At 39.7% G+C, this 18,184-nt stretch overlaps 1 protein-coding gene across 7 annotated transcripts in view; it reads right to left on the bottom strand.

Moving 5' to 3' along the window:
• Positions 1-986: 986 nt before the first annotated feature.
• lins1 (lines homolog 1) overlaps positions 987-18,184 on the bottom strand; it is a 63,239-nt gene continuing 46,041 nt past the window's right edge. For 4 of the 7 annotated variants that reach the window (XM_063065809.1, XM_063065805.1, XM_063065807.1 and 1 more), the window contains exons 7-8: positions 16,317-16,509; positions 5,766-7,484 (exon numbers count right to left, since the gene is read on the bottom strand). In XM_063065809.1, coding sequence (XP_062921879.1) covers positions 6,644-7,484; positions 16,317-16,509 — 1,034 coding nt within the window. In that variant the 3' untranslated portion in view covers positions 5,766-6,643. Of the gene's footprint in view, positions 2,306-5,765; positions 7,485-16,316; positions 16,510-18,184 lie in introns of those variants that run through there. The other 3 variants (XM_063065810.1, XM_063065811.1, XM_063065806.1) reach the window with 3 other exon arrangements.

Here is an 18,184-nt window from a genome sequence, read left to right as displayed (position 1 = left end):
AACCCTGGGAATGAATCCCAGAGCCTCCGACAGCACAATGGCCCCATGAGGAGTGCCACTGTCGCATGGCCCCAACTACATGGATTCGATTCTGACCTCCTATGTGGTGTGCAGACTGCTCCAGATTCCTTCCACATCCCAGATGTGATGGTTGGGTTAAATAGGTACTGTAAGTTACTGCCGGCATAGATGGATGGCAGAAATATCAGTGTGAGGAAATGGGTTGTAGGGAAATAAATGGCAGAATTGGATTGCTCTGAGAGCTGACATTGACTAAAGGGGCTGAATGGCCTTGTTCCATATTGCATAGAAAGAGACCACACATTGTCCCTGGAATGTAGATGAGATCTGAGGGGAGTTGATGGGGATGTGGACAGAACTAAATGTGATTCGTGCAGTATTACTCTTAAGTATTGATTACTTCATTTAGCAAAGGCTAGGAGGGCCAAATGGCTGGTTTCCTCACTGTATTACTCTGTGTATGTGAAAATGAGAATGAGAACTCTGTGTGAGAATGGATGTAGAGTTGTTGTACTAAATCACTGATTCAACGGCCCTCCATTTCCTCATCCACCAACGTGGTCTGCTTCCATCACATGGTTTCATTTCATGGAGCATTGGCATCATTGGTCATACATTTTGGTAGAAGAAATGAAAGGGTTGACTATTTTCTAAATGCAGAGAAAATACAGAAAACAGAGGTGCAAAGGGACTTGGAAGTCCTTGTGCTGGATTTCCTAAAGGCAAATTTACAGGTTGAGTCTGTGGTGGGGAAGGCCAAAGCAATGTTAGCGTTCATTTCAAGAGGACTAGAATATATAAAAAAAAGGGTGTAATGTTGAAACTTTATAAAGCACTAGCGGAGCCTCACTTGGAGTATTATGAGCAGGGCCTGTTATCTTAGAAAGGATATGCTGAAACTAGAGAAGGACGTTCATGAAAATGATTCCAAGATGATCTCATTGAAACCTATTGAATGTGAAAGGCCTTGATAGAGTGGATGTGGAGAGGAAGTTTCCTGTGGTGGAAGAGTCTAGGACCAGAGGACACAGCCTCTGAATAGTGGTGCTTCCTTTAAGAACAGAGATGAGGAGGAATTTCTTTAGCCAGAGAGTGGTAAATTTGTGGAACTCTTTGCCACAGGCAGCTGTGGAGGCTAAGTCTTTATGTATATTTAAGGCAGAGGTTGATAGATCCTTGAATGGTTAGGGCATGAAAGGATACAGGGAGAAGGCAGGAGATTGGGGCTGAGAGGAAAATTGGATCAGCCATGATGAAATGGTGGAGCAGATGCAATGGGGCCAAATAGCCTAATTCTACTCCTATATCTTATGGTCTTCTCTCTTATTATGGATGGGATGGGACAACTAGGTGGGAATCAGTGTACCACTATACTAAATAATGCTGGTTATGGATATGATTTGAATCTAAAGATGTGGGGCTGGATAATGAACTGTAAGTAAAACAGTAGAAATCATTTGAAGGGAAATGAAAACACTTAGGCAGGGAAGTCAAGGCTGCAGCACATGAAGCAACTTGGACAAACAGAGTATAACAGGATGGGACAGAGTTTAGCAATAATTGTGCACCAATCAATGAGTTATTTCAAACAAAATGCGAACAAATTGCCTCTGACTTTAACCTCTGCTTTATCTCTGTTTTGTCTGTAATAATATAAGTAAATTAAACAAGAATAGCCATTATAAAGCAACAAGAAGGAAGTTTATGAACTAAAATAAAAAGACGATATGCAGAAAGTGCTCAGCAAATGAAGCAATGGTTGTGAAGAGATAGAGTTTATGGTTCAGGTCTTCATTAAGGGCTGAAATCTAAATACAGAGTTTTGAAATTCCATAGAGACACACAGGTCATAAAGGAAAACACAAGGATGGTTGCAAGGAAGAACCTGAACTTGAAAAATGCAGAGGTGTGTGTAGATAATAGATAACAAGGCACATGAAAACTTGTTAGTGTAATTTATGGACCCTTGGACAGTAGACGCACTGTGGATAGACCATTATAACATAAGTAAAAACAGTTAAAAGTTCAACTTCTAAGTTCTAAGTTCTAAGTAAATTTGTTACCAAAGTATGTATCTTTTACCTAGAGATTCATTTTCTTGCAGGCATTTACAGGGAAAAAAGAAATACAATAGGATTTCGTCAGTTTGGAGGATAATAATCTAATACTCCTGGGACAGTTTTCTTGCATAATTCATTGCAGAATCTTCCAGGGAAAAGGCTTCCAGTAGAAAGGCTGTTTCACTTATAACAATAGAATGTGCTGGAAATATTCATCAGGCTTTCTATGGAGAGAGAAATAGAGTTAATGTTTCATTTATCATTCCATGCCCAACCTTATAGTATTTCCTATATTTTCAGCTTTTTTATTTCTGATTTCAGCATGAATAATATTTTCAGGCTGTTTTAGAAATTTTGTTTTGAAATGTAAAAGGGTTAATTATAATTTCATGGTAACATCTCCAAAGAAAGGATTATCTTAATGTGCAAAGGCATGATATTGGGTTAGAAGTTGATGTATTTACATCCAAAACTGGAGTCATAACTTGTAGGTATAAGGTGAAAACAGAAAACATTGGAAATATCACACTAGGCAGCATCTGCACAGTGGGAGAAAATTGGCACTGATATAGATTATACAGGTACGTGAGGAAAGTGACCAATATAATTTGGGAAATCTGTCTTTTGCTTTTGTTTCTGCAGTGCATGACTTGACAATTTCTCATCCTAATCTCTATCTGCCAAGTAGGCAAAATAATCAATCGATATCCGGTTAGAGAACAAATAACATCATTGTACCATGCCCTTTGACTTACACTTGTGTCACCTGCACTCCTCCATAGTAAACATCTCAGGTCAACATTTGATCCTGCAGCACCCCACATCTTTCCATTATGAAAAGGACCTATTAATCTCTAACTCTGTTTTCTAGGTAATAAACAATTTCTAATCAATGTTAACACATTTCCCTAGCTTTTATTTGGTATACTTAGCTTTTTATCTGGCATATTATCAAATACTCTCTGGAACTCCAAGTATGTCACTCTATAGGATTCTTTTTTATGATGTGTGTTTGGTATAGCCTCAAATAACTCAAATAAAGATTTGTTAAACATAGTTTCCCTTTTATAAAACTATGTAGCTTTGTTATTGATTGAATTACTCTTATCTGAATGTCTGTCCAATAACAAGTGTTAAGCTAACTGGCCTATAGTTCCAGCTTCGCACATCAAAGTTGCTGGTGAACACAGCAGGCCAGGCAGCATCTATAGGAAGAGGTATAGTCGACGTTTTGGGCCGAGACCCTTCGTCAGGACCTGCATCTGCAGATTTCCTCATGTTTATAGTTCCAGTTTTTGTTTCTCTCTGCTCCCAAACAAGGCATCATATTTGTGGGTTTCCTATCCATGGATGTCCTACCTGAACTAAAATATTTGAAAAAAATCTTTGAACAATGGCTCTTTTACCTCTGTAGCCTAAACTCCTAGCTGCAGGTCATTGAGTCTGGCCCACCTCTCCCATTACTATTCCCAGTACTTTGGCTCTTTTGAAAGGAATTGTTGCAAATTCTTCCCTCCTCTTTGAAACCAGTCCTTTGATCATCTTGGGGATGTTTGTGGTACACTCCAGCTGAACACTGATGTATTGGTTTAAAACATATCATTTCTTTGTTTCCCAGCATCACTCATGAACCTCAAATGGCGTCCACCAATTCTACTTGAGACAGCTACACATACAGTATCTGCCCAGCTTTCTCTGCTCTGTTTAATTAATTGGTTTCAATTTAATTATTTTAGATTTTACACTTCTTAGCTGTACAGATGTCTCCTGATTTACATCTCTTGGCCAATCAGAAGGGACACAAAGACAGTGACTGGGTGGAAATAACCAACAATTACCGCAATGCCACACTTTGGCAGGGGCTGCCAAGAACAAGTTGTGACTGGGCCTCTTTCTCCTTGCCTTTCTACTCTCCACTCATTGGACCTGATTCCCTCTGCTCCTTTTAAACTCTCTCCTTATCACTTCCTGTTCGTTTTAAACTTTGCATAACTCTGAAATTAAATTCCAGTTGTCAAAAGGAAAACTCTACGATAAAAAAATAATTTGTGGCTAAATAGAGGCTCAAGAAAGCACAAGATTAAAATAAATATATATTCTTGCCAAGATTAGGATGATCAAAACAGTGATAGACAAGGAAAAAATTGAACAAGGAAATTAGCAAAACACGTATACACATATTTCTACAGGTGTAATTAGCAAAATTGTTAATTCCTTAGAGGCTGAGAGAAGAAAAGGCAAAAGAAAATGGTTAAAAGGGCAATTAAATGTATTGTGTCTGTCTTTTTAATGGGAATTCAGTGAATAGCACATTGCAGATTTCAAAAGGCATTCAATGAAGGGCTCATGAGATTCTTGGCATGAAGTTAAGACGGATGGAGGATTGGTTAAAGGGTGAAAACAGACAGGTTAACAGGCTTTTATTATTGAGGTTGCTGTGAAAATCAATACAGTTGCCTCAATTATGTTTGATCAAAGTTCTGATTTATGTAAAATGCCAAAATGTAATACATCAAGTTCTGTTTATAATACAAAGCTGGTTGCAAAAGTACTAGAAAACATAGCTGCTAAAAAGAGAGCAAGAAAGCAGAAGGAATACAGTGTGGATAGCAGGCAATGTAATTTACATTGCAGGAGTAATAGAAAATATTTTAAATGGAGAAGGGCTGGTAAAAACTGAGTTCTGAAAAGTTCGAGGATCTATTTACAAGTTATGCAAATACATAAAACAATTTGAAAAGCCAATGGTATGCTACATTTAACTGCAAGGAACTTGAGGACAAGAGTAAGTGAAGGTTTTTGTGAGGCAACTGCTGGAGCACTGGGTGCAATTTTATTGTCCTATTTCTACTTTGAAAATTTTTTTAAAAAGGTGAACTATTTAGTAGGTCAGAGCAGGAGAGTTAACATTTGTACTTTGGTTGCTTGTCAGTCTTTGTGAGTAGTTTTACATTGATTCTGCTGTGTTTTTTGTGAAAGCCTGCAAGAAAATGAATCTCAGGATAATATATGGTGACGTATACATACTTCGATAATAAATTTACTTTGAACTTTGATAGAGGAAGCGCTACAGATTTCCTCTGGATTGATTTCCAAGATGACATGGTTGTCTTATTAAGATGCACTGAGTACTCTCTTGAATTTTAAAGAGATGATGCCATTAGAAAAAATCTCTAGATGTAAAGTCAAGGGTGAGAGATGAGAAGTTTCTGAGGACTATGAATCATTAGAAGTCCTCTGCTTCAAGACAGTGGGTGCTCAGAAATTGGCTATATTAAAGACAAATGGGATCGAGGGCAGAACAGTTGAGGGCTAGTAATGACGAAGCAGGCATCAGGGCACATTTGGCCTACTCCTGCTTCCATTCTCATGTTATATTTTATCGACACCCCCTAATCTATGTTGCTTTCATAATCTTCCCATCTCCCTTCCCTGGTGACGTTACATTCTGAAATATCTTAAGATTTATATTTCTATTTAATGTTTGCCCTAGTTTCAATGCCAACCTAAGGCTTTCAAACACTATAATCCACCCAATGTCGTGCATGTTTCAGTTCAGAAGGGAGTAGATTATCCAATTTCATATCCAGCTCTTCATTCCAGAGCAAATGTTTATATTTTTCCCAAAAAGACAAGGTACATAAGCAGGAGTACGTAATGAGTTCCCAGATACACTCTGCTATTCAGTAAGATTATGGCTGATCTAACTTTGGTTGATCAATACTTACCTGATTTTCCTTATTAAAATGCCTTTCTTTTTGAGTATATTCAATGACACACTAATACTGCCTCCACAGGTCTCTGGAGTATAGAATTCCAAAATTCACAAACCTCAGAGAAGATGTTCCTCTTGAAGTCTGTTTGAAATGCAAATTCCCTCATTCCATATGTATGGTCCCTAGTTCTAGATAACTCTCACTATGGGAAACATCTTAACGTTCAACCTGCATTTCCTCTCAGAATCTTATACATTTCAAAAAGATCATTCCTCTTTTGAACCTCAATTTACTGAACAGTTTAACATTGGATTTTTGCTGTTTTTTATTTACCAGTATGAATCATAAATTAATGAGTCATGGAGAGTTACAGCATGGGTATATGCCCCTGCTCACTGAGTCCATGTCAAAAATCACACACCCATTTACAATAACGTTGTGTTAGCTACATTTTGTTACTCACCCCACATTCTCACCAATTTACTCAAAATTTCAATACTCATCTACACATTAGGAGCAATTTACCTAGCAACTAGCCTAGCAACCACCATGTCTTTAGGATATGGGAAGAAATTAGAGTAACTGAGGAAACTTGCAGTCATAGGGAGAATGTGCAAACCTGACGCAAGATCGAACCTGGGTCTCTGACGTTGTGAGGCAAAGGCCATAGACAACTGAATAAAACATTAAAACATCTCCTCCCAAAAATAGATAACATGAAAACAATACAATGTGGCACAAACATTACAGAAATTTATTTCCAGTGAGCAGTTCTATAATATAAAATCCAGAGCTTAGAGCCTGTTGTGTGACCAGTATCAATGATGAAATTTGCTTCATTGCTGGTTATTCAGAGACTGCATCATGTTTGTGGCATGCCTCAATATCCAACAGCAGTTTTAGCAGGGGTGTTGCATTGTATGGAAACAGATCCCTTCCCTGCAATCGGCCAATGGCTTTCCTCAGCTCAATCAAACAACCCGTTGATTTCTTAAACATTCCCTCCAAGGATAATTCCATTTCTGGGTTCTTTTCACAACTGTGTGAATTTATACCTTTGATGCTTCCAATTGTTTCTGGCTTGTGTTGTGCTTCCTTATCGGTTGTTTCTGTGTTATTCCTCTCAAAATCTCCCTCACTGCCTCCCAGGCTGGCAGTATTCACACAAACGGTTTCCTCTTCATCACTCTCCGAGTTCTCTGAGCTATCGTAATCCACTAGGCTTTGGGGCAGACCGAGCAGCTGGGTCCTTTCACTGTTCATCACAAGGTGAGGGTTGTGGCTAGGCCAAGGCTTCTCTTTGGATAGGTGAGACAGTGGTATCTGAGGGCTTACAAATGCTTTTCTTGAACCTTTACTGAGAGTATGACCATCTTGTTCTATCTCAACAGTGAAATGATGGCTGTCACAAACTTCATTGACTGGAGGTGGACTAAGTGGTTCGGGAGTGGCATCAAACTGAGCGCAAGTGTAACGGAAGAACTGCCAGTCCCTTCGAAGAAGCCGCAGATATTTCACCAAGTACTCCAGGAAGCAAGTTTCGGAGGAAATCAAGAAGTCTAGTAAGACCCGATGATCAAATGCTAAATTCTGTAAAAGTAGCAAGAAAATGCCGTGGGGATCGAACCACTTTTCACAAGTTTCTTGAGAGGTTGCTGCCTTTTGCTCAGGGTGGTTATCCAAATATCTAGAGAGAGTAAAGCAAAGAGATTGTGAAATCCTCCAAATAGAGAATTGTGCGTCTCAAACTTACAAATCATATTTCAAAGTTCAAAGCTCATTATATAATAAATGTTAGTTAATAGAATCCTGGTCTGGATAAAGTAACTCATAATACAGGTCTAAAAGTCCCCAGATCCCAGCTCCTGAACAGCTGATGAGGTGCAGCGTGCTACATTAACATAACCACTTACAATAATTCAAAAATAAAAATATAATGTTGGAAGTGCCCAGCAGGTCAGGCTGGCTGGTGGAAATTGAAGAGGATGATCTGTCAAATGTGGGAAGAGGGGTGGAAGGCAATGATCAGGGGAATTCTGCCTTGTTTTGGATAGGGAGTAAGTGTAGGACTACAGGATATTGATAAGATGAAGTCAACAGCTTTTGGCAATTCTGACGGGGGTCCAGTAATGTCGCGGTTCAGGAAGAGATCTCAAAGTAGCTGTGTGGCTTATCACTGGAGCAAATATGAAGTAGGCAGAAGACCCAGAAATCTTAATTCATTGCATAAACCAAGATCAGATAGTGGTTTGCTACAACTGGAGCATGTTGGAGCTTGTGAAGCCTGGTGATCCCACACAACAAGTGTAGCAAGTGTCAGTGTTTTGAGACATCCTCCTCTGGGTCACAAAGCTGGAATCCAAAGTGGAGTTACCCTGGAGAACAAGAAAGAAAGACTGGCCATTCTGATCCAAGAATCAGTGACACTTCGTTAAGTTAGGTATTGATAGAGGTCCAGTCAATGCTCAGGGGCAAGAAGGTGTAGCTGTGAGGCAGACAGGTAAAGGGATCCTATAAGTGAGTGCAAGCAGAGATTCACCCTTTGGCTTTATCTAATAGACACAAGACTCTTCTTAACTGTGGAATGTAAGGGAAGGACTAAATGGTTATGATTCAATCAACCTTCAATAATAAAATAAGCAAGAATGAAGTTCTAGGGACAGAATTTTTTTTAATTTGCAGATTAAGGGTATTTGAAATAGAAACAGAAAATGCTGAACTTTTCAATTTGGAGCCGATTTTACTCTCCCTACACTTATTATTCTAGCGGGAGAGTTTTAACTCGGATCCATACCGAAGCCCACCTAACAACTTCTGCACTATCAATTGCAGCATGTGTAAATGAGCAACAGGACAGATGACAACTTCAATTGTGGATGAGAATTGAGAAAAAGATGTGGGATTTTGATTCGTGAGCAATCCTGCCAATTCTAGAGAGAGGGAGCTGTTCCATTAAGATGGATCCACTTAAACTGGACTGGAAGCCCTGACTTTTAAAGTTGCTAGTGTGAAAAGAGGGTGTTAAAATAATGAAGAGGTGGTGAGAGGTTTCAACGAAATGCAAGTTCAAAACCTGCAAGAGAAATTCCAAACTGTCAGTGCCAAACAGTGACTTGGTAAAAGTAAAACCTGGTAGGAAAGGGGCAAAGTTTAAAAAGTAATGTAAAACTGAAGGCACTATATATGAAAGTGCAAAGAATTTGCATTAAAACTTGTATCAAAAAAAAACTCAGAACTGTTTTGCATGAAGCCAACAAAAATAAGGAAGTAAAGTAGTTTTGAATAATATAATGGTGGGTGGTTTTAAATTTTAACAATGCTTGTAACGTTGGGCATGGTGTAAATCAAGAAGTTGAATGTGTTTATTTAAAGTCTAGAAAAAATAAATTAGCAGCAATGGTGTGATGGATAAGTTCAATAAATGCACCAAATACTTCTTCAGCTTTGTGTGCCAGGAATCAATCAGGGGACACACTAGTCGAGGTTAAATATTGTGCAATAAAGCAAGGTTAATTATTAACCCTGAATGAAATATGGCTCTGAGAAACAATAATGAGAATTTCATTTTGAATACGTGGGTGATTTAATTGTCCAAAACACTGGGGATGAGAAAATACATATATACACACACACACATATATACACATATGGTTTAATGCTGCTTCTTTCTCATAGGTTTTCAATTCAGTGGAACGAAAATGTATAAATTGAGGAGCAAAATAGCTAAACACAAATTGTGTATTTGCATTAAAAAGCATAATGCAGACAATAGTAAATAATTACAATGAAAAACATTTAGCAATTCAATAGACTCCTTCTGCACAGCTCCGATTGGAATCATCAAATATTCCCGTTTAGGACTACTACAGCTGAAAGCCACAGTCACTGCCTCATTTTAAGATGTTTAAAAAATCTACTAATAGTCAAAAATCAGCAGATCTTGGACGACAGACTCAGGCCACAAGTGCAGTTCCCCATTAAGAAAATATAAGCGTGAACAACAAGCTGGTCCACAGGTCTGATTCAAACGCAGAGGTCTTTGACCCACCCCCCCCCCCCACTCCCGACTATCCTGCTGGTGAATGTACCATCTCTGGAAAATAAAATTGAAAATCTCAGAGCAAGACTGCAATATCAGAGGGACATCAGGGACTATGGTGTACTTTGCTTCATGGAAACATGGCTCACCACTGCCATTTCAGATACAGCACTACAGCCTGATGGCTTCATCATTTTCCACAGAGACAGTTTACTTCTGTCATTTAAAGGTAGAGAAGGTGGGGTATGCTTTATGATTAACTCATTGTGGGGCACAGATAAGGCAATTCTGTCACAATCCTGCTCACCCAACCTGGAACATCCAGAGATCATATGTCATCCATCTTTATCTGCCAAGGGAGTTTCCGCTATCATCCTGGTAGTGGTGTACATTCCACCTCAGGCCTAAGTCAGGCAGGCACTGGAGGAGCTGAGCTCCATGATCAGCAGTCTCAAAACAGTGCACACAAGTGCTTTCCCTATCATCATGGGGGATTTCAACCAGACCGGGTTTAAAAGGCAGCATTCATCATTAAAGACCCCTATCACCCACAACATGCCCTCTTCTCATTGTGCCATCAAGGAAGAGGCACAGGAGCCTGAAGACATATACTCAACATTTCAGGAACAGGTTCTTCCCCTCCACCATCAGATTTCTGAATGGACAGCAAACCTGCGAAAACTATTTCACTACTTTTTCTTGCACTAATTATTTAATTATTTTTATATATAGTTATTGCAGTTTATAGGCTTATTATCGTTAGGTATTGCAATGTGCTGTTGTATAAAACAACAAATTTCACCACATATTGTGTGCCAGTGATATTAATCCTGATTCTGACAAGACTATCATTTTTTGCCCTCCTTTGGATGTTGTTGGGAAGTTGGTAGTGAGCAACCATCTTGTTATTGGATGGAAAATTCAGTGATTTCAGTCTGGTGAAAATGGAAGTCTACATTTTCAGATCAGGATACTGTACGACTTGGAAGGAAAGGTGGTGTTCCCATGAGCCTGTCACCTTTGTTCTCCTTCATGTTAGAAGCCTCAGGTTTGGGGGTGCTGTCATGATAGCCGGGGAAGTTTGGGGGCTGGGCATGGTACGTGTTCGATTCTGCTGCTGTCTGTAAAGAGTTTGTGCAGGATTGTAAGTTATTTGGTCACATGAGCATAATTGGGTTGCATGGGCTTCTTGGGCTGGAAGGCCCTGTTATTGTACTGTATCTAAATGGATAAAAGATAAGAAGTAGGTACAGTGCAGGGAGTAAAAGTTTAAGGTGATGGACGAGTTGTCATTCAAATGTGTTGCTTTGTCCTACGTTGAGTTCCGATGAAAGGTCTCAGGCATGAAGCGTTAACTCTGTTTCTCTTTCCATAGTTGCTTCCTGACCTGTTGGATATTTGTAGCACGTTTTATTTTCTTGAATGTTGCTGCACCTGCATGTACCTCAATCAGCGAAGTTTTCTCTATCACATTCCTAGCTTGTGCCTTATCAATGCTGGCATTAACCTTTGCACATTAGAAGGTAGCAGATGTAATACTTCTGTTTAAATAAGACAGTGACCCAAAGGCCTGCAGTCATGGTATTGGTATTAACAAAATGGTAGTCACTATTTTTAAGAGTGTAGTAACGGACATTAGACACATATAATAGGATTGGACATTAATGGATCACATCTTTCCAGGAAATAATAGCAGTCCCCCACTGAATTGCCAGAATAGCCTCCTACTCTCCTGAGAAGGGTCAGGAAGTTCAGGACTGCAACCCAAACACGGAAGTGCTGAACTTTCCAGCTGAGCTTTGCCAGCAATTTCATGACTGAACTCTGATTTAACTCCTGGAGTCCAGCACTGGACCATGAATTTGTTGACTGTCTGCCCACTGTTATACAGTAGCAATGAGCTTATTTATTTGAATGAGGTGGAATGGTCTTGATGAAATTACAACACTCGATGCCCTGTCATCTTGCAGGTCTTCATCGTTCTGGTTCAGGACCAAGTCAGCAACAGGGCATCTGCAAAAGGTAGGTCCAGACTTCTATACATTTGCATCAAATGACAGCAGTGGTACATGCATTAACCTTCAACAATAGTATCAGTTAGGCACAGAGAAAATCTGTATTTACTGACAAATACCTTTAATTGTCTCGGCTAACAGGCAGGTGAATTTACAAACTAAATATCACCCACTAGGTTTCTCTGACCCTGCATGAATAGTCTAAGAATAGAAAAGGTAATACCCTGGAGAAGGAGTCTATGCTGGCCTGGCATTCCTGTTGATCTTGACGTAATCTCCACATTTCTGGCGTAGGGTCATCCATTTTGCAATGATCAGTTGTTGCTGTTAGGTGCTCCTAATATCCCCCATTCTTATTCTTTTCCTTATCAGATCAATCTATGATGGTTCAATTTTGTTGGCACAATGACCTGTGTCAGCTTCTCATTGGATGTGGCTCAGGCCTACAAACAGTATTGCTTTATGGCTCTTTCCTCCAGCTTTGTGCCCCAGGTAATGTCTTTTATTACTTCAAACTCACACTGGTTCAAAACAGTCTAACTAGGTCAGCCAAACACGACCCAGACTGGACTCACCAGATCACAGGCTGCTCCTTCTACAAGACTGCAATTTTACAGAATAAACAGCTTCTTATCTGAAAATGGTTACAGATTTAGCAGATTATCAAACTGCGCAGTGCATTATATGTTCCCTTGCTCTGATTAAGTTAAACAAGTTAACAGATTAAGTTTACTAATTAAGTTAACTGAGCAAGAACCAGTTTACCAAACAGTTCACAAAATAGCAGCTGTAAGAAACGTCTCACAAAATGGCCACCTCCATCCCTGTGACCAAATGGCAAGAACAAAGTAATTTGCCTTGTCTGTTTCCATTGCCATTGCCTCAATCCTCTTCACTGATTTGTAGATTTTGGTTCTTTCTGGCCCACAGTAGTAAGTCCTGGGCCAACACAAAAAAGGAATGATATGATCAGCTATTTATGAAGTTATCTGTCGGTTCTGATAATGGTTAACCATTGTTGTCTATATAATTCTTTAATGTGTATTTGATAAAAAGGCAAATCAAGGGTTATTCCACGATACAACCAACACACACAAAATGCTGGAGGAACTCAGCAGACCAGGCAGTATCTATGGAAAAGTGTACAGTTGACGTTTTGGGCCGAGAATCTTCAAGGCTGGAAAAAAAATGAGGAGTCAGAGTAAGAAAGTGGGGAGAGGGGGAGAAGAACCACAAGGTGATAGGTGAAACCGAGGAGGGGAGAGCAGGGAGGGGGGAGGAGTGAAGAAAAGAGCTGGGAAGTTGATTGGTGAAAGAGATACAGGGCTGGAGAAGGGGGAATCTGACAGCAGAGGACAGAAAGCCATGGAAGAAAGGAAAGTGTGGGGAGGAGCATCAGATGGAGGTGATAGGCAGGTAAATAAATAAGGTAAGAGAGGGAAATTGGAATGAGGAATGGTGAAGAAGAGGGGATAGTACCATAAGTTCAAGAAATTGACGTCATGCCATCAGGTTGGAGGCCACCCAGACAGCACACAAGGTGTTGCTCCTCCAACCTGAGAGCGGCCTTCATGTGACAGTAGAGGAGGTCATGGACTGACATGTCAGAATGGGAATGGGAAGTGGAATTAAAATGGGTAGCACTGGGAGATCCCATTTTTTCTGGCGAAGCAGTCTCCCAATCTGCGTCGATATACAGGAAGCCGCATCGAATACAGCAAATAACCCCAACAAACTCACAGGTGAAGTGTCGCCTCACCTGGAAGGACTGTTTGGAACCTGAATGGTAGTGAGGGAGGAGGTGTAGGGGCAGGTGTAGCACTTGTTCCACTTGCAAGGATAAGCGCCAAGAGGGAGATCAGTGGGGAGAGACGAATAGATAAGGGAGTCACGTAGGGAACAATCTCTACGGAAAGCAGAAAAGTGGCGGAGGGGTAGAGGAAAGATCCCGCTGGAGATGGCAGAAGCTACAGAGAATTATGAGTTGGATATGGAGGCTGGTGGGGTGGCAGGTGAGGACAAAAGGAACCCTATTCCTGGTGGGGTGGTGGGAGGATAGGGTGAGGGCAGACTATATTTGTGCTCAGGGGATTGCAGATAGCAAAGCAGCACATATTTAGGGTCATATTAATAGAACAGCATAGATTTAATATCTGTGGATATCTTCAAAAGACAAATATTTTTTTTAAGTATGCAGGTTTGAAAGAGGCTGCAGAAGGTTGTAGACTCAACCAGCTCTATCACAAGAATAAGCCTCTCCTCCATCCAGGGCATCTTCAAAAGTGATGTCTCATCAAAGGCATCCATTATTAAGATCTCATTTCAACAGCATTTTGTGTGTGTTGCTTGGATTTCCAGCATCCGCAGATTATCTCGTTTGCAATTAAAAGGCTCTTAGATCAGCACATGGACATAGGAAAATGGAGGGTTAAGGGCTGTGTAGGAGGGTGGAGTTAGATTAATGCTTAATTTTTAAAAACATTTTTATATGTTTATAAATATTAGATGGATGTTTATAGTATGTTTACATGGATTGACACAACATGTGGACTGAAGGGCTCACACTGTACTGTATTGTTCTATGTTCTATGGTTGAGGAGACCAGAACTAGAATAATTAGTCATGTTATGTAGGATTCAGTTCAGAGTAAGTTATTTTCTTGAAAAGCCACTTACTCTTTGGCATTCTCTCCCCCAGAGGCCTGAGGGTGTAGAAGATGCAAATATCTTCATTGGGCCTGTGTTTGATTTAACTGCTTGATCTCTGAACCAATGCTCAGAAATCTCTCCAAGTAGACAATAAACAGAAGGAAACAATCTAACGAGGAGAGGAGAGGCAACAGATGCTGAAAATCTGAAGCAATACATAAAAAATCCTGGAGGAACCCAGCAAGTCAGGCAACATCAATGGGAGAAAATGAACAGTCAATGTTTTTGGCAGAGACCCTTCATCAGGAATGGAATAAAGGACGGTAGAAGCCAAATTAAAAGTGTTGGGGAGGAGGTGAATGAGTTGGCGGGTACTGGTGAGAGGGGAAGGCAGATTGGTGAAAAAGGGCAGAATGCGAATGATGTGAAAAGCTGGGAGGAATTGGCACTAACATGCAGCATAAGTAATGCTAACAATGTCCAAGTTTCTCTGCAGAAGTTCCAGTATCTAGTGTTAGCACAAGCTGAAGCCCACAGTAACATCTACAGCTATACCTCCAGGGCTGACTCATGGAGATCAAGAGTACAATTTGAACCTTTAGAGACTTCCCGGCTTTTAGGTCACTTATTTAGTTCTAATACTGATCAATATATTAGGTTGCAAAATCATTGTATTAAGTGCATACCTTTTAGTGGTATACATAGTGTTAAAATTTTAAATAATTTAAAATCATTTTAATATTTCCTGAACGTTTTGATTATCTGTGAACAGCAAAGACATTGACAAGCATTCAATTTCTGAAATAGCTTCCCAACTATTGACATGCATGTATTCTGAGAATAAATTTTACTTTGAACCGGTAGATATCAGGACGAGTCTCAACTCCAGTCAAAGTCTCTCTGTATGCTCAGCACTGGGAAAGGTCCCATACTACAATTGGATCCTGAAAGCACCACAAGGGATTTCACTGTAAAATCCAAGGATGTCTGTGATCTCAGAGCAGAGGGAGATGTGGTTCAATATATTTTACAACTTTTTATATGAAGGGTGTATAAAAAGCTGGTCATTGACTTCACAAAGGAGGGTGATGCACATGCTCCAGTCTACACCAATATTGTAGAGGTTGAGAAGTTTAACAGTTTAAAGTTCCTAAGTGTGAACATCATCAATACTCTGTCTTGGTCCAACCACGCTAATGTCACAGCCAAAAAAACCCACCTCTAATTCCTCAGAAAACTGATGAAAGTTGGCATGTTCCTGACCGCCCCTATCAATTCTTATCAGAAGCATTATATCTGAAAGCTTAGTGGCTTTGTCTAGCAAATGCTCTACATGTGACTGCAAGAAACTGCAGAGAGTTGTGGACACAACTCAGCACATCACAGGAACCAGCCTCCCCTGGACTCTGTTTATACTTCTCAACACCTCAATAAAGCAGCCAGAATAATCAATGATCTCACCCACCTCAACATTCCCTCTCCTCCCATCTTCCTTCAAGCACAAGATACAAAATCCTGAAAGCATGGCACACTTAGCCTTACTATCTACCTCGTTATGATCTTGCACTTTATATTTTACGTGCGTAGCATTTTTGTTAGCTTTTGCATTTTATTCTGCATTATCGTTTTAACTTATTCTAGCTCAATGCACTGTGTACTGATTTGATCTGTAGAATAAGAATGCAAGACAAACTTTTCACTGTATCTTGGTACATGTGACAACAATGAAGCAATTCCAAAACCAATGAGGGAAATATTAAACTGATAAATATGATGCAAACTCAAAAGTTAACACAAGCCATGAAGGAGATACTGACCCATAAGAGTGCATATAGATGGTTAGCAGTGTACTGACAACCTCTACCAGATCATCATCCTGCTCCAGGAAGATGAAGAAAACCCAGGCACATGGATGAGACAGCTGCTGGAATTGTGCAGAACTCTGGAGATGCCTCCTCAGAAACAGCATCAGCTGAGACACACAGGACTGGAGCTCATTCTTCAGGCAGCCTGGAAACACCAACATGCAATTAGTATTGTTTCAAAATGTGCTACACACATTACAGCAACCTTTAAAATAGGCATAGTACAGGTTGAGTACCCCTCATCCGAAATGCTTGGGGCTGGAAGTGTTTTGGATTTTGAAATATATAATGAGATAGCTTGGGATCACCACATTATTTCTTGACTCTGAATTTATGTGTTGTCACTAGGCAGTCTTTGGCTTATACTTGTTCATCACACATCTGTACTTAACAGTAAAAATTATTACATATTAATATAATGCTTGATATGCAACAAGCAGCAAAGAAGCATTGGGAGAGTACCTGCATCAGCTGTTGAACAACGACAAAGAACGGCAGGCTTTCAGTCTCCACCTACAATGCCGTGTTTTGATTAAGACGTTACAGTACACTGCATTTGAATTTTAGTTTTTTTTTAGGGTTTATGTAAGGTATGAAAACAACCAGTATTGTAGATTTGTTCTGGTCTTAGCTTTTCACTACCTATGCTTTAAAAATTTAATGCAGTTATGTAAGGTACAAAAACTATCATCATAGTTGACTTGTTCTGGTACTAGATTTTCCTGATCAGCATACACTTTAAAAATTTAATGCTGTGCCTTTTCTTAAGTTTCTTCCACCAACCTGCTGAATGTTGACAATTACCTTAATTTTCAGTTCATCATGATAAAACTTTGCTTGTTTCATGATCAGCGTACCATTAAGGGGCATACATTCACTCTGACACTGACGATACACAATTGAGATCTTATTTTTCACCTTATGCAGTTTTTTTTCTATTTTTCATTAACTTTGGTTCTTTACACATGTGAGGTCACTTCTCAGAACTGTCTATAGTGTGCAGAGACCTGCCCATTGCTTTGGAATCTTCCCTGTCAGTTGTGGAATTTTCCATTTGTGACATCATGTCAGCGCTTAAAATAAACCTGGATTTTGGAGGTTTTCAGATGTTGTAAATTCAAATAAAGAGTACACAACCTGTGCTTATTAGGTGTTGAGTATAATTAACAGAATGAAGGTGGTCAGAAGTTCAAACAATGTTGAGGTGTATGGGTATCAATTTTCACATTTTATGGCTTTTATGAATAAATATTATACACAATAGTAGCAGACATATCAGGCAAAGTTCACAAGGTTGATTCCTATGATAAAGTTATTTTTTATGCACATGTCTGAAAGGGCTGGGATTATACTCATTGGAGTTTAAGAAAGTGAGAGATAATGTTAATGAAATGTAAAAGATTCTGAGAGGCAATGAAGGGTAGATACAAAGTGCATCATTTCACAATAAGGGTCACCCATTTACAACAGATATGACTGAGACCTAGGAATGCTGGGTCTTTGAGATAGCCATCACCAAAGACCTTTGGGAAATTAAGGATTATGAGGCAACAGGTATCAAAGTAGAGATCTAAAGAAGAACAGTTATGATCTTATTGAATGGTGCCGCAGGTTTGAGGGGCTACACAGCGCACTCCTGCTCCTGGTTCCCATGCTCTTATAGAGGTGTCAGCTGTTGTTCAAGAGTTAATCATTTGGTCTCTCTGTTTATTCTGAAATCTTCCATGGAATGTTGTTCCTCACTCTTCTTTCCAAAATAACTTTCCATTAATTTCTTCAATCTTCCTCATCCATGTTTGCCTTCCCTTATTGGTTGCTAA

Source organism: Mobula hypostoma, chromosome 13 (genome assembly GCF_963921235.1).
Source record: "Mobula hypostoma chromosome 13, sMobHyp1.1, whole genome shotgun sequence".
Classification (NCBI taxonomy): domain Eukaryota; kingdom Metazoa; phylum Chordata; class Chondrichthyes; order Myliobatiformes; family Myliobatidae; genus Mobula; species Mobula hypostoma.
The sequence above is the reverse complement of the archived record's forward strand: the minus strand, read 5'-3'. Positions and strand labels throughout refer to the sequence as shown.